Below are 23,132 nucleotides of genomic sequence, written 5' to 3' on the forward strand. Positions count from 1 at the left end.
AAATACTTTGGCAACTTAGACTAGCAGGATTCATTTTTAATTACATAAGAATATGTATGATTGCAGGCAGACTAGAGGGGATATTCATTTTTAATTTTTTTGTTTATAAGCAAGGGCATAGGATTGGGTTTTGTGGATTTCAGGGGATGATGTTGAAAGCATCCTGATGCAACAAGGTATTTGCTCGATGACCTCAAAGGACCTCATTAACAAAGTGGCACATTCTGGTAGTTGAATAGGCCAAATAGATTCTCTGTTTCAAGCTTCCTCTTCAGTAGTTGGAACAAAACAACTAATGCCAGGTGTGTTACACATTATTAACAATGGTCAATGATACTTTTCCCAAGTCTTTTTAGCGTAGAAGCCCATGGAACTGCCTCTGGTGATGCTAAATTCAGAATTTGGCTTTTCTATTGGCCCCTAAGAACCAAAGATTTACTGATTTCAATCAAACCTTGGAATTGGGTTTCAGCAGTAGATCGCTATGCAAAACTTTTTCCAACCAAGGGCAGCACTTGTAGAAAATGCTTAGAACTGCTGTTAGTCCTCGACCATGGCAGGTCTTTATTTAGGATTTATGATTCAGTTGCTTTGGTTAGTTTCGAACTTTTGAGACAACAATGTGCCTAGTAAAACAAATTTCCTAGTTAAATGATGGATGGGTCAATGTTTTTGCAGGATGGGTGTATTGCCTCAGAAATTCAATATGGCTATAATAATATAGGACAGAAGGCAGCTGATTTGATTGTTCTCATGTGATTCAGCATATTTTGGCATTTTTGTCATTGGTTTCCAATTATCCTGATGTGGCAAGTTCCCCTGTAATGAACAATAAATTTATCAATTGCAAGAAAAAAAGATCGAGGCACATAAATGACATTTTAGAAGGAATGCCCAGTCTATATTCACTCTTATAGATGATTACATGAATGCAAAGTCCAAAATTATCCTTTATAGAAGAGGCTGTACAACCAAGATTCCAAAATCAGCCTTTATACATGGCTATATGTGTTGAAAACGAAATAAAACATGAGCCAATGACAAGTACATTTACATAATCTAATAATCTTCATCCTCATTAACAAAAATAGAACATGGTGCCTTTTTAGCAGAACTAGAGCATGGATTGATTAGAGATAAATTAGTTTGTGGAGTGGTTAGATATAAATTTTAACGGTAGATTAAATCTTTTTTGGGCTATAGAAGGGCCTCACACCTTTCTTGGGTGCTTGAATGAGCCCGCAGAAGCAAAAAAATCCTGGAAACGGGGCAAACTTGGGCCGAAATGCCGCTGAAACGTTTTGGCGGTGTTTCCAAATCAGGGAACACCATACAGTCAGTTTGGTCCCATTTCAGTGGCGTTTTGGCTCTTGGGGCATTTCAGGTATTGGTATGCCAGCTTGGGGGGCCTAATCAATAGCATAAAAGGGACACATCCTAACTACAAGATATGACCAGGGGCATGACTTATCAATCATTGTGACTAGCCAATGCTATAAGCACACCATCAAATGCTTTTGTGTCTATCTCATTCAATTTCTTAATACTTGCTGTATATGGATTTTAACCTGTTGTCCTTGGTACATTCAATATTTTATTTATTTTTTATTCTTATTTTTATTTTTAACACAAATGATTAGATTGACTATTAAGTCTGTGCCCGAAAACAACAAAATACTCGAGGAAATTTTTACATTGCTCTTCCATTCACCAGATCCTTCTGAGGAGGATTGAAATCTGTTTGTAGAATTTTTAGCTGAGCTTCTACTACCGTAAGCATTCTACATACATAAGTTCTGCAGAAATGATTTAACAAAAGGACAAATCTACAAAAAGAGGACATGATCAAAATGAAGAGGGATGATGTACAGGGGACCTCTTTAAACCAAACTGAGTGCTGGCAGCTGATGGGACTGTATGGTTGGAGCTTTGAGCCTCTTTAGTCTCCTGATGTGTCTACATTTCTGAAATCTGCCTATGCGGAGCATCCAATTCATCCTCCTATCAATGGACTGTTTCTTTGAGTGTCTGGAGCTCTTCCAAGAGAAATGTGACAGTATTCATTTGTTGATGTATTTTCCATTGCAAATCCATATTTTTGATGTGGAGAACATCAAAGTACTGAGGGCAATCTTTACAGATGTTGTTACCACCACCTGTTGTTTGAGTTCCTTTCCAGGGCGCCATTAAGCATGCGCGGGGAAGGGAGACCAAAATTTAGGATAGACAGGGACAGAGTGTTCCAGAGGCTAAGAAGACAATGAGAAGGGGTGGTATAGAGAACAAACAAAAGGGTTTCTGAGAAGTCTGAAAGAGGAAATTTTAAATTGCTCAGGAGTTTAGGAAAAGAGCTAGAGAGTATGGAGTGATGCCAGGATAGGAAGCAAAGGAGTGTGGGCTCAGGACATTTCTAGAATTACAAGCAGAACTTCAAAGTTCAAAGAGCTACCAGGATCAGAGATGACAATCATGAAGAGGATTATAAAGCACTTGAGAATATAGCAAGAGTCGTGCTCTCCTAGACTAGGAAAAGAATGACATGGTTGTAGTTGATAAAGACAGAATTTCTTGCCTAAAAGATTATAGTAAAAAATTACTTTCACAAATTAGGAATTTGAAGGTTGAAAAAAATACAATAGAAAAAGTTAGATCAGCTTATCAACAAAGAATCAGTGGTTGATAAAGAAATAGTAATTGAACGCATTGAAATAGAAAAGTCATCAGATGTGCAAATTCATATCCTAAAAAGGAACCAATAAAGAACCAGTGAACATGAATAATCATAATGATGCAAATAATAATAAGAATAAATAAACACATTCTAAGTTCTAACTAAAAGACATGACTTAGTCAAGGGATATGACCTATCAACCGTTGTGACTAGTCAGTGCTTTAAGTACGCTCTCACATGACATTTTATCTATCAACTTATCATCTATCTTATTCAATTATTAAATACTTGTCTTATATGGATTTTAACCTATTGTCCATTTTACATTTTTTATTTAGTAAATGAAATTTGTTCATTTCACTGCCTTTCTCCAATATGGAGGAGTTTATGATTACTGTAGCCATCTTACCACATTCAAATTGGATCCCTTTGGATAAGGAGCCACGAATGGGGGTATCTGTTTTTCCAGAGTCACTTAGGACTTGCATCTGGCCCCAACTAGTATTGCAAGCATAGGTGCACAACGAGCACAGCCGAAAGAATAAACATGATTGGAGACACTTGAACCCTTGTGGGGGTGCTTGCAACAATCCACTTTCATTGACCCACCAAGCCACCATTGATATAACTTGGCATTTTTGAATTGAACATATGTCAAATAATAATATTGATGGCCCCTTCACCAACAGTGTTCAAGATGAGAATACTTTTAGTTGTCATTCAGAAAATATAAAGCCATGGAAAACACATGATCATGCTCTTAGCATTCTTAGGTACTTGAAAAATCCTGCACGGTGTCTTGCCTCAGAAATCTAGTATGAGTATCATAACATAAGACAGAAGGCAGGTGATCTGATTGGTCTATTTTGTTTTTCTTCCTTGGAGCAAAATCATACTTTCATTTAAAATAAAACAGAATTACATTCCTCTTATGCTCCATAGCATGTTTTTGATTCAATACAGTATCCCACTATCAGGGAAAAACTAAGACCTCTAAGAGAATAAATTCCTTCTTGTAGAATCAAAATGTGAGCTCAGATGCATTATACAGGCACACACTCACTGAAGTTCTCATCAGTCTATACACATCCTTTAAAATAATCCCATAAGCATAACTTATACATTCCCAAAAATACAGTTCAAAATATGTCTGTCTAAAACTGGGCTCTCCAAGGAGCTTCCACCTCGGAAATATCAACATAAATCATCACCTGAAGTCTCAGAACTATCGAAGGAACCATCATATAAAATTAGTACATAAATCACCATGTCACTATCAAATAAAAGAAGGATAATCAAATTCAGAAGATGCCCATCCACATTCTCCCAGATGTGCCGTTCTCCAGCATCTAACAATAATCGAGCTTTGGACAATCCTGCCTTTTCATTCCTTTCCCTACACGATGAAAATAAATATGATCAAACGAGAAGTGAAAATTGGAACTCTTCATAGATGCATCTCAAGTTGAAATTTTCTAAAGTAGTTCATCCAGTTTATCACCATAACACGGCCACAAAAATATTGAATTTTTTGAACAAGCATTTTCATTGCAAGCATCAGGGTTAACTTCAGCACCATTAGCTCTTCAAAGTTAATAGATTCCTTTCCCAATCCAACTTTATGCTTTATAACATGTGACTTCCTAAGGTGTAGGACACCACCAGCTTCACTGACCTGTGGATCACCTTGAGCTGAACCATTGAAGTACGCGCAGATTCCCAATCTCTCCACCTCTTCCACAACTTTATGCCTTGCAGGATTCACCTGTTTTGTTTGTTTACAAAATCAGACCTTGAGATGCACATTGTATCGCTGAAGTAACCTTATCTTTAAAGAAATTGCCATTCCTAGTAATTTAAATCCTCATGAGCTAATAATTGGCAAAACTTTGTAAGGTTTTACAAATCTGTTCTCACACCAGGCCCTCAGACATTCTTCAATTGAACTCCCACTCCAAACACCTCTAAGATTTGCAAGGCTCTCCACCACTCTCTGTACCTGAACAGAAAAATGGCACAATATAAGCAAATGTAGAATGTTCTCCTCGGCTTCCTTGCACAGAGAAGATCTACTAGACGTGTATCAATTCCTCGTTTGTTATCCCATGTCAAAACCTTATCTCTGAGTGCTAACCACACAAAGATTTAGAGGACATTTGAATTTCCAAATACCCTTAAACCACCATTCCATACGCACCAGCACATCATCCTCACAGAGATCCTTATAGCCTAGCTTAGGACTATATAATCCTCCAGATAAGTTTTTTGACCATATTATTTTATCCCGAGTCATTAATATGAACATGACTTGATCTTAAAGAAGCAATAAACCCTTCCCAAGCAAATTGCTCACCAAGTGATACATCGTCTGATTTTTCACTCTTGCCTCCATATGAAAGTGAGATCACCTGGCTAAAAGTGAAATATCCTTTTTCATGCAGTAGGTTTGCCAGATCACCTAGAAGTCTGTAATTGTTATCACATCCTATTAAAGGATCCTCATCAAGTATAACTCTGGAGTCTGTATCCCCTGCCAACCTTGCAAATCAACCATCTACCAATCAAAGGTAATGCTAGAACTATTGCCTTGCATATGATGTAAGCATTATGATAGAATCTAGCAGGCTTGATTATCCAATCCTCAACATTATCAGGCACTAAATATTTTTGTGTTACAACTTAAACCTGGAGTCTCTTATCTGAAATCAACCTCCACCCACATTTTGCGGGCAGTGCTTTTTAAAATTGATAAATATTTTTGAGAACCCAACCTTCAAGCTCCTCAGGGATTGCAATTTTGTTTTAATTGACAAAGCTATTCCATGCTTTTCCTTATCCTTGGACGAGAGAAACCACTCTATTTGTGTTATTGAACATAATTTGCCATGTTTGGAATTAATATATGCTAAATGGTCATATTCATCAAATGCAATCTATGGTTCATTTACCACCAGTGTTGAGAATGAGAGTACTTTTATCATTTAAAAAAATTACAAGACCTTGCAAACAAGGAAACAACCAGGCCATGATGAATGATGATTCTTCTTTAATAGTGTAGTAGACTCTGAAATAGGATATTATCGAAAACATTCTGTATTGTTGAAATTAATAGTATTTTTTCTGCAAATCCAAAATTGTTGAACATAATTACCAATGATTCCACTTTGTATGATTCATGTGGCTGGCAATTTTTGCAAGTTTTCCTAAAAATTTTCAGATCTAATTTATAGACTTTTCTCTATGTTTACCATTTACGTATCTGTTTGTAAATTTCTCTATTATTAGAGTTCCATTTATGTTTTCAAAATGTTTGTTGGAGATTTCTTTCTATGTTTGAGGTTGTTTCAAATGTTTCCTTTGTAGAATAGTATTTCCCCAAAAAAAGGTTTCCTTTGTAATGTTACCACCTGTGAAGATAATTAATGAGAGACATTTCTTTCTTTCTTATTACTTCAAATCTGGACAGCCAAGAAAAGATTAGGCCAGAAAAGGAGCTTCAGAAGGCTGCATCAAAGATACTGCAATGTAAGCTTGCAATTCGTGAAGCTTTCCATCGTCTTGATTCTTTGTGCTTGGAGGGGAGTCTTCCAGAATCTGACTTTGATTCCGAGGGGCAGATCAACAGCGAGGATGTAAGTGAATATCCTATGCCTTTTGTATACATTTTATTAAAATTTAAGTGCCCATGCCAATAATTAATATTCTAAATGCACATATATGACTACAGATTTTCTGCGCAAAGTGTGGGTCAAAAGAATTGGTGCTTGATAATGATATCGTCCTTTGTGATGGTGCTTGTGATCGTGGCTTTCATCAGAAATGCCTGGAACCTCCTTTGGAAACTGCAAATAGTAATCTTTTAGCTATAATCCTGTTATTTTATATGTTGTTGGATGTTCTTGAAAATTCATCTGTTGGAAAAATTGAAACTGATTTTTTATGGAGGTTGTTATTGAAATGTTACATTCAATTTGAACTTCTATTCCAGTTCCTCCTGAAGGCGAGGGTTGGCTCTGCCCAGAGTGTGACTGCAAAGTTGACTGCTTTGATTTAGTCAATGATCACTTTGGAACAACTTTTGAAATTGGGGATAGCTGGGAGGTGAGTTCCCAATAGAATTGAATAGAAAACCTTGAACAGAACTTGAGTTCAGAAAAGTGACAGATATGTACTTTAGCGGTTTTGAATTTGTCTCATACTAAACTTCTGTTTAAAGATCTATCTTGTGTTCGACTTGGAATTGCACAAATTCCAAACAGTGTTGGGCTTTTGCACTTTCAATTTAAGTGAAGCAAATTTCTGAGTTTTAGTTTTTAAGTTTTAGATTATTGCGTTTTATGTGCAGAAAGTTTTTGCTGAGGCAGTTGTGAGCGCAGATGGAGATGAGAACCCCTTTGATTTGGAAGGCATGCCATCTGATGATTCAGAAGATGATGATTATGACCCTGAAAGTCCAGAGAAGCCTGATAGTAACCAGCAGGAAAAGGGTTCAAGTTCTGAAGAGGATGACAGCACAAGTGATGCGGAAAATTCAAAGAAATCAAGCAGTGATGATGAAGGTTCTGAAAGTGATGACAGCTCTGATGTTTCCTCAGAAGACAGCCAGGAGCATTTCCGTGAGTACTTGGCAGATTCAGGAAAAGGAAAGTCCAAAATGGCCAGAGGCAAGAAGTGTTTGGAAAGTTCTGAATTACCTGTAATATCAGATCTAGACGAGAGTGGTAATATTACATCCTCAGTTTCAGGGAGAAGGCATCGTCAAGATATTGACTACAAGAAGCTCCATGATGTAAGTTGTTTGTTCTCTTATCTGCCAAGAATACTGTGTGGTATACTGCTACATTTTCAGATGAAGTCTGTGATTTACCTCTAACACACTTATCGAGTTATCATTCCTTGCTGATGTTTATGTAGTGGATGGAAATTGTGAGATTTTTTCGTTGTTTTAACATTAGTCAATTTTTTCATATGATTTTATTGTATGATAAAGTAGATACATGGTAATGGCCATAGTTTGTATGTAGGAGTTTTGTTAGGTGAACTTAGGTTTTGATGTAATCAAGTTATAATGTAATGTTTAATTTGTTGAGTTATGACTTAAGTTATAAAAGTATTAGTTAGATGTAGGAAAATTGACTTTGTGCCAGAGCTATGGAGGAGGTGATTTGTGGATACATGTTGAAGGAGAAGGCAAATGACAGGGACTATGATACATAGTACATTGCATGAGGCAACATAGGGCACACACCAGGTAGAACATAGGAATGCATTACAAAGACGTTGTGACAAAGATAAGTATGGATTTGAATGTTTATTTAGTTTATTGAAAATTGAAATCCATTTTAAATAGTGCAAGTATTAAACTAGCAAATATTTTAAACATAAAATTTGAAGGGAAAGAAGTGATGATGCAAAGAAAATAGTGGAGAGAGAAGCTCTCTTGATGACAATGCAGTTGCCTGTATTTTTAGAGCATGTGACAAATAGGCTGATTGGCAGCCTGAAAAATGCAGGTTAGCATCTGGGAGAGAGAGGAGCATTGTTTACCTCAGAAAGTAGAGGTTAGGAGTTTCGGAGCAGATCTGTTTAATGTCGCATGAGTGGTAGGCACAATAGATTGAATGTGTGGATAGTCAATTGAGGAGTAGCTTGACAAATGAACGTTGGTTGACATTGGGTGGAAGACTACTGTAGTAAGAACTTTGGCAGACTTTGACAATGCTTGTAGGCGGTAGCTTGATATATATTTGGATAGGCCCTGAACACAACAAATAGTCTCCCGATAGCTCTGGGTATGCATAGATACATGTCGTAGGAGAACTCTATAAAAACTAGTGGTGCAATTATCTTTTATTTCTTCTAATATTATTATTTATTTCTTTAGTTTTTCAAGTTGGCAACATTTTCAATACTTTTCGGGTTGCTTCGTTACAAGTTTATTCTTGTCAATATTTTTCGGTCATCTTGGATCCTTGATATTTCTGATAAGTTTCTTTGAGGAACATCAATGATACATTCCACAAAGCAATATTTAAATTTTACAACATTAATAGAAACTACACATCATTAGCGCTTACAAGGTAGAGATGGTCCTGAGCTATGCATTTTCAAGTGGGTGCCTCATGTGAGAATGCATCGGACAAAAACATAGATAATAGGCAAGTGCAATTTGCTTGATTGTGCAAAGTATTTGTGAGATTAGTGCATGTGCAAAGTGCCACATGAAAACTCATAAACATTAATAAAATTGTAGATAAGTGGAATTTTTTATGACATTCCCAAAAGGCACAAGTGGAATGTGGAGGCAGGGTACACTGTTTCTTAGTGGTAAGTTCACTTTCAATGGCATCATTTTCCACAAAATTTATTCCATAATATTTTTAATATGTGATATTGGCGATATAAATATATTTTTCATTGTGCTGTGCTGTGCATCACAAGAAGATCTTTTTTTGCATGGTGGGCAGTATGTAGTTTACAGGTTGTGGTCCTAGGTTGGAGCCACGACAATCCTTTGTTTTTGTAGCAAACAATAGACACAAGTGTATAACATACATAAAATATGTAAATACCATAATATAATGACAATAATAAAATAACTTAGGGGACACAACCTTTCACCCATATGATGACCCATCAATGATATCTATAGCATTCTAAGTGCTCTTGTAAAACATGACCTATACTATTCAATTACATACATTTTGTGTCCTATATGGATATCTCTACTTTATCCTACTTATTTTGGATATTTAGTTGATGAACTACTTTGGTTCATTATATTGGTATTAGAGCATGTTTTAATCTTTGTTAGCTTGGTGGCAAAAATGATGATAGGAGGTAATAAAACTTCCACTTTGAATTTGGTCATACTTCATTTCCCTTAGCAACAAAATTGATGGCTTGCGGCCAAACACTAGTAAACAAAATTCACAATAGAGAAAAAAAGCATAAAATCTATGACTGTTTGTTGCTTTAGTGGCACAATGTTCATCAATTGGTGGCATAGTTGTTGTAGAGTTAGACATTGATCCTTCTATGGTTATTTTGTGCTTATACACTGCATGTTAGTGGAGGGTGTGTTTGCGCCATTGTTTATGGGCGATTGATAAAGAAGCAAGAACAAGTTGAGATGGTATATCGATTGAAGAAAGCATAGCCATTGTTTTAAAGATTGAATTAGGAGATTACAAGCTATCCATGCTATGAAGCAAATGTGAAGGTATTATCTCCACCATCATTGAAGGGATGATCAATGATTTGTTAGGAAGTGAAATAGGTAATTTGCCACTACGACTAGTGTCATTGTCCATCCTCATAGTTGTGGCATTGGAACCATAACAAATCCAGTTAATTATTAAAACCAGTGTTGCAAATATTGACAATATCGCAATATATCACAATTTTCTTAGCTTTGTGATTTTTTCTAATTTTGAATATATCATGATATTTTTGAATAGATTGTAATTAATGGGCAAAATATCATCAAGAAATTGGAAAATATTGGTTATGTTAGTGGATTTTAATTTGTTTTGCTCAATTTGAAGAGGGAAAGTAGGGGATTGAGAACAAAGGGGCTATTCACAGTTACATTTGTCCATAAAAAAGACTAGAGGGAGGGGTTTGCTTAGATGTTTAAAAAATTGTGAAAAAAAGTTGAGTATTTCTATTTTTTCAGTTTTTCTATATTCCTTGAAAATTTTCCTGATGTCGTTGATACGTTTCTTTTTAGACCCTCGATGATATACTCATTGATAGCGTGTTTGCAATGTTGACTAAAAGGTTAGGGTAAGTTACATTGTTTTGAGGTTTAATTGCTTGATATTATATAATTGATGTGTATAACAAGGAAACATGGAAGAGTAATGCTATATTATATGCGATTATAACAATTATTACATATTTGTCTAAGCCATTGCTAAAATGCCTTTTTACATTGGAACAAGTAAGCCAAAATGCATAGAAAGTGAAGTTTTGAGGTGTTTTATGACCTCCAAACAATATTATTTTTCTGGGATCTTACATTTCCCACTTAGTACTCTTGTATACTCTTGTACTCGTATACTTTTGGTGGTACTTGTTAAATAAATGTTGTAGGATGCTTCAAGGTAAGAAGGAGCCCTTCAAAAGAAAGCCCTACAAGGTTTGTGAAAAAAGTAACTCTAGGTATGTTTAAAACCACATGATTTGTAGCTGGTCATCTTCATATTAAAAGGTACGAACATTTTGAAATTTGTTTTGTATTACTAACTCTCTCATGTCTAGGGTTTTGAATCATAAATATTCTTATTTATTAGGGTGATTAATATTTAGATTAAATCAACCCTTGTCATACTCTCTATCTTTTGTTCACTTTGGTAAAACCCTAACCTTTAGGGTTCACTATAAAACCCTAACCTTTTGATGCTTAGGGTATGTTGTTGTTAACGATGAACCCTAGACTTTTAGGGTTTGCTGATGATATCTAGAACATATGAGGAAGCCCTAACTATTTAGGGTTTTCTGAATTAGGGTTTATAAAAAACCCTTGCCATAGTTGATGTAAGATCCTAGGAATAAAACCCTAGCTTGGTTGAGCGGTTGTATATTTAACATTAAAGTTTTGATGTTTTTGTCTAGGGTCCACAACAAAACACTAGTAGAGATTCATATAAATTTCGAGGGCATGATAATGAAATAGTAGATGTAGTAATACTTTTGCTTTAACTAACTTGATTTGGTTGTTGATATCTAAAGTTTAGTTTTGATGATGGTATCTAGGGTTTGTGACAAAAAACCTTGCAAAAGTTTGTTATAATTCTAAGGCATGAAAATGTAACACTAGTCAATTACTTCTCTTTTGATTGCTATTCTATCTATGTTTAGAATTCGATATTTAGAGTTCAAGTCCTTTCTCAAAGTTTTGATAACCCTAGATGCTCTCTCTATGATAAAATGACAATCCTAGTTTGACCTTTCATGCTCTTGTATGTTTGTGCTTGGGAAGATTTGCAGGTACATAGTCTTGAAGACATTGAAGATGCTTACCTACCTCATACTTGATGATGACTTGATAATGATGTTGAGCATGATGGAAAGAGGGAGCTGTAAGAATCTTGATAGCATTGAAGTGTACATTGTTGATTAATAGTTAACCTTGTTGTCATGTGAGGATAGAAGGAATGATGTCCCGGAAGGTTGAAGTTCTCCGATAGACTCTGTGGTTGAGTTGTTGATGGATTTGTCCCCTAGTAGATTATAAGCTCGGATAAAGAAAGTATACATCTCCCCAGTTCAGAGGGAGGGCATATTGTGAGAGCTATATTAAAAATGTTGAAGAAAGAGTAAGATTGGAGAAAGGCTAAAGCACTACAAATGGCTATTCATGATTGATGAAGTTGTGAACAAGAATTAGACGCTTTGAAAAGTGTTGAGGTTGAGTTTAGTGTTGCTAGAGAAGTCGAAGAAGGAAGCTTCCGTCGAGATTTGTTTGGATATTGTAATAACTTAAGCAAAATCAAAATAGTTGAAGACCTCGAAGTTTTGTGCTAGCATACAAGAACATATATATTGGAGGTTTGATATTGGTTGGGGTTGTGAAGCTATAGTACGTGCCCACAAATGAACAAGTAGCTGATGTATTGATGAAATCTCTTCCCAACAAGAAGTTAGTTTATTTTAGGAGCATGCTCGGATTAGTGGATATCTTTGGTTTGGTTGAGATGGAGAGATATGTACCATAAAATTGCCTGTATGATGGTCCTTGGGAGGACATCTTGGCTTGGTTAATATTGAGATCTTAGTTGATGTCTAGATCCCATGAGGGAGGGTATCGTGTGGAGCTTTGGTTTAGTGTTGATACCTAGATCCCTATAAGGGTTGGTGTCAGGGCATGGAGGCCTAGATGGTACCTATATGATACCAGGGTTGTAGCCTAATATTGGCAAATGCCTAGATGACACCTTAGTCCCTGTTGAGAGGATACCTTGGCTATTAGGGTATCCCTAGCATTACGTATGTTGAAACTCTTCTATGAACATGTCAAATTGAGTTCATCCTTGTACCTATATGTACAATTATGAATACCTCCATAGTTAAGAGGGAGTGTTGAAAAATGTAACTATGGGTGGTCTTCATAATTGCTATTGTACTTTGTCATTAAGTATTTATTGTAAAATTGAAAAAGAAGAAAAAGAAAATTATTCTAAAGCATGGGTTTCATGCTCATTTTATTTATTTATTAGGTCAAAGCCTCCATTGTAGGCTTCTAGGGCTTCTCTCGAGTCATAAGAGTCATTTTCACATTTATTAGACCTTTGTCCGACTTTTGCATCATGTAAAGAAAATTATTTTTGAGTCAAAACAATTATTTTGTCACCTCCTCACCGTCGGCCCTACCTTGATGAAGTTGGTCTAGATTTGGGCTATTCGACCCTGTGGAAGTAGTATAAATAAAAGAAGAGCTCGACCTATTTGACATCTATCCATCAAAAAGTTTGATGTGTAGTGGAAGAAGAAGAAAAAGGGTGCGAAGTCAAGGAGAAAGAAGGATAAATCAAAGGAAGATGAAAATCAAAGTTTTTGGGCATCTCTCTCTCACGTGTGTGAATTTTTTTGGGGTTTCTGGGTAAGCTGCAGAGGTCAAAATTTTTGCAGTAATTGCTGGTCCGAAATTTTGAGTTGCAGGGGGGCAAAAATTCCAGATTGAAGCAGTTTTTAAGAAAGTTACTCTTGTTGACTTTGACAAAATCTATCTACTTGGAAGGAGGGTTGACTTGGTGATTGGAGGAGGTCTTTGTCTTGGTCAAAAAGGTCTTGGATTGTTTCACTTTGACTTGGTTCGATTATTGAAGAAGAGTTTGATTGGGTTTTCCCCTAGAGAGGGGTTTGCCCTGGCTGATTGCCTACATCTTGTGTCTCTTACTCTTGTGATCTTCATGCATTTTGATTTGGTAATTGCTTGATGAAAGACAACATAATATAGAAGTAAAGAAGCAACACAAATCACAAGTATTTATAAAACAAAGAGGAATCAAAACCCTAATAACTACATACATTGGTTTCTCAACAGATAGCTCTAAAACATAATAATATGCCAAAGAAACCACGTGTGTGGGAATAAATGGTCTCCACCTTGACATCATCCTCCAAGGAGGGTGAATAATGCATCAAGTGAGGCAATGGTCCAAGAGTGCTCTTCACTCCAAGAAATCCTCGAAGTGCATGTGTACATATCCAAAAGGTACCTCCTCCACCATGATGTCATTCGAAAGAGGCCTAAATCACCCTTCCATGGCAGGTAGGAGTGACATGGCCATCTAGGGCAAGCCTTGGCATCAAGGAAGAATGTGCTAGCCCTCCCAAGTCATCTTAGTGACAAACATCCTCATCTAGGCTTTGGAATAAGGCATCCTTCTTCAAATAGGGTCAAGGTTAGAGCGGGGGTGTCTTGGGTCCATTTGGGCAAATCATCAAATAACCCAACGCCAAAGCTCTTAAACTTGACGTTTCAACGTCTCGAGACAGATCACGGGGTGTAGAGTTGTGTAGAATCTGCTCAAGGTCAATGCTCATCTCTGGAGGGAAATATTGGGGCCACAAGGTCATATCTGTTCTCAGAATGGGGCAAAGTACCCCCTGGAAGGTGTCAGAAAGGAGTCAAGCTATCCCTCAAGGGATCTCTGCTGCATGTGTGATACCACTTAAACAAAACCTCCCAAGATAAGTGAGATCAACATTGTTATCCACCAAAAGTGGGTGACCCCATAAGAGAAAATTCCCCCCCCCATCATCTCTTACAGTTGGCTAGACAACAACCCTTGATAGCTACTACTAGTCGATGATGATGTGCCATTCATATCTCCACCACTTGCACCTGTCATATGTTTCCTTGCCCATTTGGCAAGAGAACATGTTGGAAGGTGGTTGTTCGACGAAAACTGACTTTATTCATTTTGCGATCAAGTGCTTATGCTTATTTGTATTTTGGGTATTTGACATGGATTATGGGGTAACATGGAAGAATGAGGGGTTTTGACCATGATCTTTGTTCCCTCACCTTAAATGGGGGGTTAATCTTTCATCTTAGTCCAATGGGACCTCCCTTAATGTTCCATTGGGTATGGGAGGAGCACTACTTGGGAAACCCTGATTGAGATAACGTAGTCCCATATCACCCTATTCCTTATTTACCACTTTCCATCTTACATTACAAGCCCTCTATTCCACCCCCCTTCCTCAGGTTCAACTTTCAGCTGACCATTGGTTCTCTGGGATTTGGCATCTTACATCCTCACACTTGGGTATGTTGAAGAGTCTAGGGCAAAGTAGTTTTGTGATGACTCTTTGTTACTTGATAACAATTTGTGGAGTCTTTTTACTTTTCTTGTTAGCTTATGCTTCTTCTTCCTCTTCTTATTATTAGTGCATATGTGTGTACTTCATCAAACTGCTACCAAAACAAAATAACAAGAACATAAACTTTGGCCCTCTGCCAGGGACAAAACCTCTCCACTCTTGAGAGGAAAACCCTTTGTAAGTTTTCTCTTATTAAAGCTTCTTATTTGAACAACTGCCAAACCCTAGACGCTTGACTATAGGATCTTGGAAGCACAAGTCAAATCCTTCCTTTTTCTGCACTATTTCTTCCATGTCATCTTCCGGCACATTTGCTTCTTAGCACTTCGTCCTTCTTCTGCTGCTTGTCTAAGTTAGGAAACCCTAGAACATTAGGGCTTCTTTACTTCGTTATAGAGAGAACCTTCTTCTCCTTTCTTTGGATACCTCGTAGACCTAGATGCACATCCAAATGAGACCTTTAAGTGTGTTTCCCTCAACTGTTGTCAAATCTGCATAAGTTGACTTCTGAAATCCTCGCACGTGTGGACAGAAACCCTAGAAACAATCCTCTTGACCTCGCTGTCTTTTCCTTCCTTCTTTGCTGGAGAGAGAGGCCTTGTAGGCCTAGTTTGCACCCAAAACAGTAAGGAATATACCACTGTAATTTTACTGCTGATGTAGCCACAGACTGTCCCTCATTCCTTCGCACGTGTGGCTGTACATACCCTAGAAACAACCCTTCAATCTTCGTTGTTCTTCCTCTTCTCTTCGCTGCCTTAGTAGACCTTTTATCTCGGCTTGCTTCAACCTTCTTATCTCCTCTTTTCTTGCGGATTTCAGAGCTTGAGTTCCATGTTGAATGAGGAGTGGACAACCTCTATAAATAGAGGTCTGTCACTACTCTCTAGGCCGACTTGACAGTTTGCTCTATAATTCATTAGTTTTGCTGCTTGGAGACTTCGTTGGTGCTTGGAGAGGGTTTGAATATTCTTGGAGGTGTTCCCATGACCTTGTATGATGACATACATGATGTAACATGCCCTCAAAGGGTCTTATCATAATTACATTTTGACTTTGACTTTCTAGAAGCACTTTAAAATGTGCTTGACCTATTTTCAATGAGCAAGAAACTCATTGACAAATAATATCAAAATAATTTTTCTTTTCTTGAATAAGTACAAATATCAAAATTACATTTATGAAGACCTAGCCTAGTTACATTTCCTTCAACAGGGTAGGGCCCGGAACTTTGCCTTGGGAGGTTGATGCAACTAAAAGAACAAGAAAAAGCATATGATGGCCACAAGCAAAAACAAAAGAAGATCAAAATGCAAAAGATGGCCAGGACATACACATTAACACATGGTCAAAAGCCTAGCATGAGCTCTACCTCACTCATTATGGCCATCACCTAGTTCCTGAGCACATGTTGCTCTTCATATTATGAGAAGGAACCCTTGCATGTCCCAACCCCTGATGGGAAATGAGTTGCCTCATCATTAAGGGGGTAATAACTGCTATACGTCATACAAAGTAATCTTTAACCCTTTGAGCTATGAGCAATAATACAAAGAAAAATCAAGAAAAGTAAAAGGCCCATAAGTGAGGTGGAAAATCAAAGGCCAAGTTGGTAACTCATGCATCCACGATTGCTCCGTCCCACATTGTACACTCAAGATGAGGAGCCCGTCATTGTTGGTCCCTTTGACCATGATACTTGGTCATCAAGTCTTCTCCCCTCCGTTCCATCATTATTCACGACACCTATCAATTGAAGGGTGACCAAGGACATGCCATTTCCCTTTGGGGTTTGGAAACACCTAATATCATGGTCTATTAACCACTCCTACCTCAGGAGGCAACACCACTACCAGTTCAAAGCCTTAATTTGGGAAGGGAAGCCTTATTTGAAGTGAAACTGACCATTACTTTCAAGCTTGGTCCACTTAGATGCAATAATGATTATATGTACCTAGTAATGTAAGTTGCTAGCACTAGATATTGTGTGTAATTGTTAGGTGGTTCCACAAACATGGCTTGGGCAACTTAATTGGGGCCCAGATCTTCAAGAAGAGCATATTGACAACCACAGGTGAGGTGTTGAGGGCCATGGAACTCCAAGCAATAACAGAGCGTCATAGATACCTGCATGTGCCACATCATTCTAGCACTTTGCCCTACATTAATAAGTTTTATGGGATGGTGCGCTTGGATCCAACATGCCCCTAGCGTACTTAGCACTATTAGAGGGATGGTGATTGGTCTAGGTTCTGGAGGACTATGTTCTCACCTTCTGAGACACGGGAGGGCTAGCACCACCTTGAAAGCCTTCAACGTTGGAGTAGAGACCAACATTTTGGCCACTTGGAGACCCATGAGACAACATTTTGACCCCAAGATGCAATTTGGGGGCCAGCAAAGAGAGATTAACAGAAATGTGAAGGCCAACCTTCACATGCCGATTTTAGAGGTCTTCTACACTTCACTTGGCACCCTTAGCCCTCAACACATGCCCTAAAAGGGCCTACGCATGGATGACTTTAGCACATTCTTCCTTATGGTATGTTCTATGCTTATAACTTCTTTTCCTTATTATATTCCACAGATTAACAATCACATGTACATAAAGTAAAGTGCAGATAGAACATTAAACGATCGACAGAAAACAAGCCAAGACAAGAGACACAAGATGTGGCGGCTAGCCAGGGACAAACCCCACAATGTGTGGGGAAACCCTTTGATCAAATCTTCTTTTATCTTCAATAATTCATCAGAGAGAAACAGTACAATAAATCTGATTTATATTAGCAGTAGCAAACCCTAGATCAACACCATTAGCATTAGCGGCTTCATCATCAAACTAGGGTAGACGATATCTCACAAACCGACCGTCGGATTGACTTCATTCCACCACCAAAAGTTGCGGCTTCCAGAGAAGGTTCAGATGAACCTACAATGCAGTTGAGATGAGGAGATCTTTTAGGCCACACAGGTCAATCTTTACTTCTGCAGTTGTAGCTTCAGTTTCAGCAGTTTCTGGCTTCAAACTAGGGCAGTCGATATCTTGCAAACCGTTCGTCAGATTGCTTTCATTCCACCACCAAAAGTTGCGGCTTTCAGAGGAGGTTCAGATGAACCTACAACGCAATTCCAAAGAGGCCATCTTCTAGGCCACGCAAGTCAATCTTTACTTCTGTAGTTGCAGCTTCAGGTTCAATAGCTTCCGGCTTTACATGTGTGAGAGAGAGACCCATTTCAGCGCAGTAGAGAAGAGACTCATTTCTGCGCAGTAGAGAGAGAGAGATGTGATGAGAAGTGTGTGTTCAAATGAGGAAAAGTCCTATTATATTTATACACAATGTTGGTGGGTGAATAGATGTGACTGTTGGGCTTCTGAGCCTACATGAGTTGTAGGTCGGCTTGATAATAATTCCATAATCAAAATAAATTCATATCTCCATGAATATTTATCGGAATCGGATCTTTATATCAATCCTACACGTCTCGACGAGAGGAATCTAATAAAAATATTATCAGCCATGAATAAGATGACCCACATGAAGTTTTGCCCTGGTTGCCAATTTTAACACTCCCTCTCAACCAGGGAGAACTTCATCTGCAATCTGTCTATCGGTCGTTACTATGCATCCATCAAATGCACTGCCCTGTATAGCCTGACCCTTGCCCTGCTCTGCTCTATTCTGTCTGTTCTGCTGTCTTGTTCTGCCCTGTACTGATCGGTACTGTTTTGCACTGTTCTGCTCTGCTCTTGCATTTTTCTTGTTCTGCTTTGCTTTTGTTCGAATTATGAAGAAGAAGAAATGATCGAGGATGTATCATACTAACTCAAATGTCAGTCTCAGAGTATGTAGCACTGGTCCCAGACCAGTCTCAAGCAACTCGAAATCAGCGTCATAGTGAGTACAACTCCACTGGTCCTAGACCAGTATCATCCTCCACTGACTCAAAGTTAGTCTCAGAGTGCATACCACTGGTCCCAGAGCAGTCTCAGTGGACCTGAAGTCAGCTTCATAGTAAGTACCACTCCTACCATTGGTCCCAGACCAGTATCGCAGTGTCAAAGAGTGTACCACTGGTCCCATACCAGTCTCAACCAACCCGAAGTCAGCGTCATAGTATGTACCACTCTCACTGGTCCTAGACCAGTACTACACTGACACGAAGTCAGTCTCGGAGTATGTATCACTAGTCCCAGACCAGTCTCAACTGACCCGAAGTCAGCGTCATAGTATGGTACAACTCCTACCACTGGTCCCAGACCAGTACCGCAATCTCAGAGAGTGTACCACTAGTCCCAGACCAGTTTCAACCGACCTGAAGTCAACGTCATAGTATGTACCACTCTCACTGGTCCCAAACCAGTATTGCACTGACACGAAGTCAGTCTCGGAGTATGTACCACTGGTCCCAGACCAGTCTCAACCGACCCGAAGTCAGCGTCAGAGTAATTACCACTCTCTCTGGTCCCAGACCAGTATCATTGATCCCAGATCAATGGAGGTCATCCTAGCGTAGGGAGTATGGTAGATACAACGATGCGTCCATCGGTACTACTATGGTCCCTAACTTCATTTCCCTTCTCATTGATCAGATGAGAGGTACTTCCCATGAGTCCTAGACTGCATGGGTAGGATTCCTCGACAAGAGAACTAATCAATCCTGTCCTCACAGGAGAACACATCAATCTTGCTACAATCGCCATGGAGAACACATCAATCCAGGCCTCACAGGAGAACACATCATCCTGCTACACAGGAGAGCAAATCATCCTGTTCCACAAGAGACCGAATCATCTTGTTCCACAAGAGAGTGAATCATCTTGTTCCAGTGCGCATCACCAGGGGAGGGTGAGTCACCCTGTGGTCGTATGTTGCTCCAGTAAGAACCACAAGCTCTCAGAGCTCCTAGAGCTCAATGTATGCAACATGCAGGACCCTTGCACAAGGGTTTCTTGATGACTCCAAGTCGTTTGGGAAAATCACAGATGAGATCTTTCCTTGGGGCTTTGACAAGGTGTATCGACCTGTACATCATCTTAATGCGATGGAGCCTCCTTGCTCATCGACTTACCATATCCGAGATGATGTCTATCTGCTGGAGCAATTGACGAATACGAGATTCCTCAATAATCGAATTCCACCTCTGGTTGTTACAGAGAATCATAGTGGTATCCAATGTAAATCCAAACAGCTCACTGAAGAGCTTTCGCAGACTGCCTCACACGAGGTCATGCTAGCAACAATATATTCTGCTTCGGCGGTGCTCAAAGCCACCGACTTCTGCTTCCTGCTCATCCAGGATATCGAAGCAGATCCCAAGGTGAAACAACGTTCAAAAGTGCTCTTACGGTCCACCACACTGCCTGCCCAATCAGTGTATCCAAGTAGTCTCACATCTCCAGCAGTGTATCTTAACCCATTGTACCACGAAGATATCTCAGAAGATTCTTGGCATCAATCCAGTGAGGCTCAACCAAATATGAGCTCACAATGCTAACTGCAAAACATATGTTCGGATGGAGGTTCACTAAGAACATCAATGGGAATGAGTTTATGAAACTCAGAGGCATTTCCCAATTTGGTCCGACATCACTTCCATATAACTTCTAAAAGTTAAGATCATCGAGGTAGTCACAGGCTTGCAGTCCATCATACCGAATCTTTCCAATATCTTTACCACATATTTTCCTTGAGATAGGAAAATTTCCCTTGGCTTCTGCCACACTTCAAGTCCTTGGTCCTTCATTTCAAATTCAGAAGCTAACTCCCTCTTACATTTGTGAATGAGAGGGTTTGCACCTGTTAGAAAGAGGTCATCCACATACAACACCCGTATGAGAGGCTTGTCATCTTCAACCTTAAAGTAAAGGTTAGGATCGACTTCACTCCTAGTGAATCCCAGCTTCATCAAGTAGCTATCGATCCTCTCATACCATGCTCGGGGTGCTTGCTTCAGCCCATGGAGAGCCTTCTTCAACTTGCATACATGAGATTTTCAATCATAAATCTCAAATCCTTCGGGTTGCTCCACGTAGACCTCTTCTTTGATCGAGCCGTGTAAGAACGCAGTCTTGACATCCATCTGATGTAGGTTCCATCCTTGTGAAGCAGCAAGGGCTATGATCGAGCAGATGGTTGTATATCTGGCAACAGGTGCAAATATCACATCATAGTCTATACCTTCCTTCTGGGAGAAACCACGAGCAACAAAACGATCCTTATACTTTTCCGTACTTCCATCTGCTGCATGCTTTATCTTGTAAAGCCATTTGGAAGTAACAACTGTCTTGTCCTAGGGTCTAGGAACTACTTCCCAAACATCATTCTTCATGATAGACTCATGTTCTTTGGTCATAGCAACCTTCCATACTTGATGCTTGACGACATCTGAGAATGATGAAGGCTTATTTTGTATGATCGTGCTCATGATGGTCAGGTATCCCTGATACCTATTAGGTTTCTTACTTTCACGAAAGGTTTTTCGGGGTGCAGCATGTCCTTTAGCATCATCAAGTAGCCCCCTAAGCCATGAAGGCCTCTTCCTAGAAGAGGAAGGCTCATTTGGAGGAGGATCAATCAGATCCATGGGTTCTTCTACATCAGGCATTGATTCATCATCCTTTTCTTTCGGTTTCCTGGTGTCGGCTTCTTGAGAGCTCCTCAAAGTCGGAGGATTGTTCACCTTGCTAAGAGCCATATCTTCGTCAAAGGTGACATCATGACTAATTACGACTTCCCTTTGACCAGCTATATAGATTCTATAGCCTTTAGTATTTTCACCATAGCCCACGAAAATTCCCTTCTTTCCAGATGCACCCAATTTATTTCTTTTCTCTTTCGGCACATGAAAATATACAGGGCTTTCAAAATTTCTAAAATGAGAAACATTAGGTTTCTTACCAGTGAACTTTTCTTCAGGAGTCTTGGAACCCAATGCTTGATGAGGGCATCGATTTTGTACATATACGGTGGTGTTTGTAGTTTCAGCCCATAGAAACTTCGGAAGTCTTTGATCATGTAGCATGACCCGGACAGCTTCCACAATCGTGCGGTTCCTACTTCCTGCCACACCATTCTACTCAGGAGTATGTGGTGTAGTAGTCTCCCTCTTAATGCCATCCTTAGATATCCCTGAGTGAACCAACTGTAATATATCGGAGGTCTTGCTTTGGCTTGAGGGAAATGATCCCCTTTTGAGCTTTCCTTCGACACATCCCGGACATACACCTTCTTTCACTACTTGGAATTTGGGCATCCTTGTTACCATCTGTCTTACATCGGGTAGAGCTTTGTAATGAAGGTGGGCAAACCTCCGATGCCAAAGTTCGGACTGAAGAGTTGTGTCACAAGACATGACACCTAGCGGACTTCCATAGACCTGATATAATGAATCAACACTAAACCCCAGAGTAAAGGCATCTTTAACATTATTTTTCCATATACATACCTTGCCATTGCTGAAGGTTACCTTGTAGCCTTTGTCTTCCATTGTCGAGATGGACGCTAGGTTCTTTTCTAGGTTAGGTGCATTTAATACATCCTGGACTTTCTAGCCTTCTTGAATGGTTGTCCTCTTCCTCGATCCCCAACTCTCCTCTTACCTTTGTTGTTGAATTTGTCATTCCTTTGATTTGCCATCAAAGGGATTTTGATGATCATCCCGGTGTGAGTCCTTTCTATCAGGGCACTCCCTAGCATAGTGACCTGCTTTATTGCAGATGTAACATCATCCTTTTCTTCCACCCTTAGGTCTAGCCTTTCCTTTTGATTTAGTCCCGGAATTATTTCTTTTCTTAGCATGAGAAGAAAAGGCAGCAGGAGGACCTTTAGGCATGGGCATTTCTTGCTCTTCTTCCCTTGTTTCTTCTTGAATGCATCTATCCATTAATTCCTCGAAACCAGGAATTACATTATAGTTCAGAAGAGTAGTCCTAAACACGTACCATTCGGATGGTAATCCTCCAAGAGTCGTGAGTGCCATTTCCCAGTCTATCGTAGATTTCCTTGGAGGTGTCTAGTTCAGAGATGTAGGACACCAAGTGCTTGTCGATAGAGTCCCGGATGATCTTCTATTTTGACTTCTTCGATTTTCCATTTGTTCCATGCAACAGTGGATGCATTTG

At 39.1% G+C, this 23,132-nt stretch overlaps 1 protein-coding gene across 2 annotated transcripts in view; it reads left to right on the forward strand.

Moving 5' to 3' along the window:
* Positions 1-23,132, forward strand: part of LOC149262612 (homeobox protein HOX1A-like) — a 346,567-nt gene that overhangs the window by 164,233 nt on the left and 159,202 nt on the right. For both annotated transcript variants that reach the window (XM_089424957.1, XM_089424959.1), the window contains exons 3-6: positions 6,138-6,303; positions 6,399-6,522; positions 6,660-6,772; positions 7,017-7,460. In XM_089424957.1, the coding sequence (XP_089281083.1) occupies positions 6,138-6,303; positions 6,399-6,522; positions 6,660-6,772; positions 7,017-7,460 (847 nt within the window). The remainder of the gene's footprint in view (positions 1-6,137; positions 6,304-6,398; positions 6,523-6,659; positions 6,773-7,016; positions 7,461-23,132) is intronic.

The sequence above is a fragment of the Pinus tabuliformis genome, chromosome 6, assembly GCF_031772625.1.
Source record: "Pinus tabuliformis cultivar Carrire ecotype Pingquan chromosome 6, CPIR1, whole genome shotgun sequence".
Taxonomy (NCBI): Eukaryota; Viridiplantae; Streptophyta; class Pinopsida; order Pinales; family Pinaceae; genus Pinus; species Pinus tabuliformis.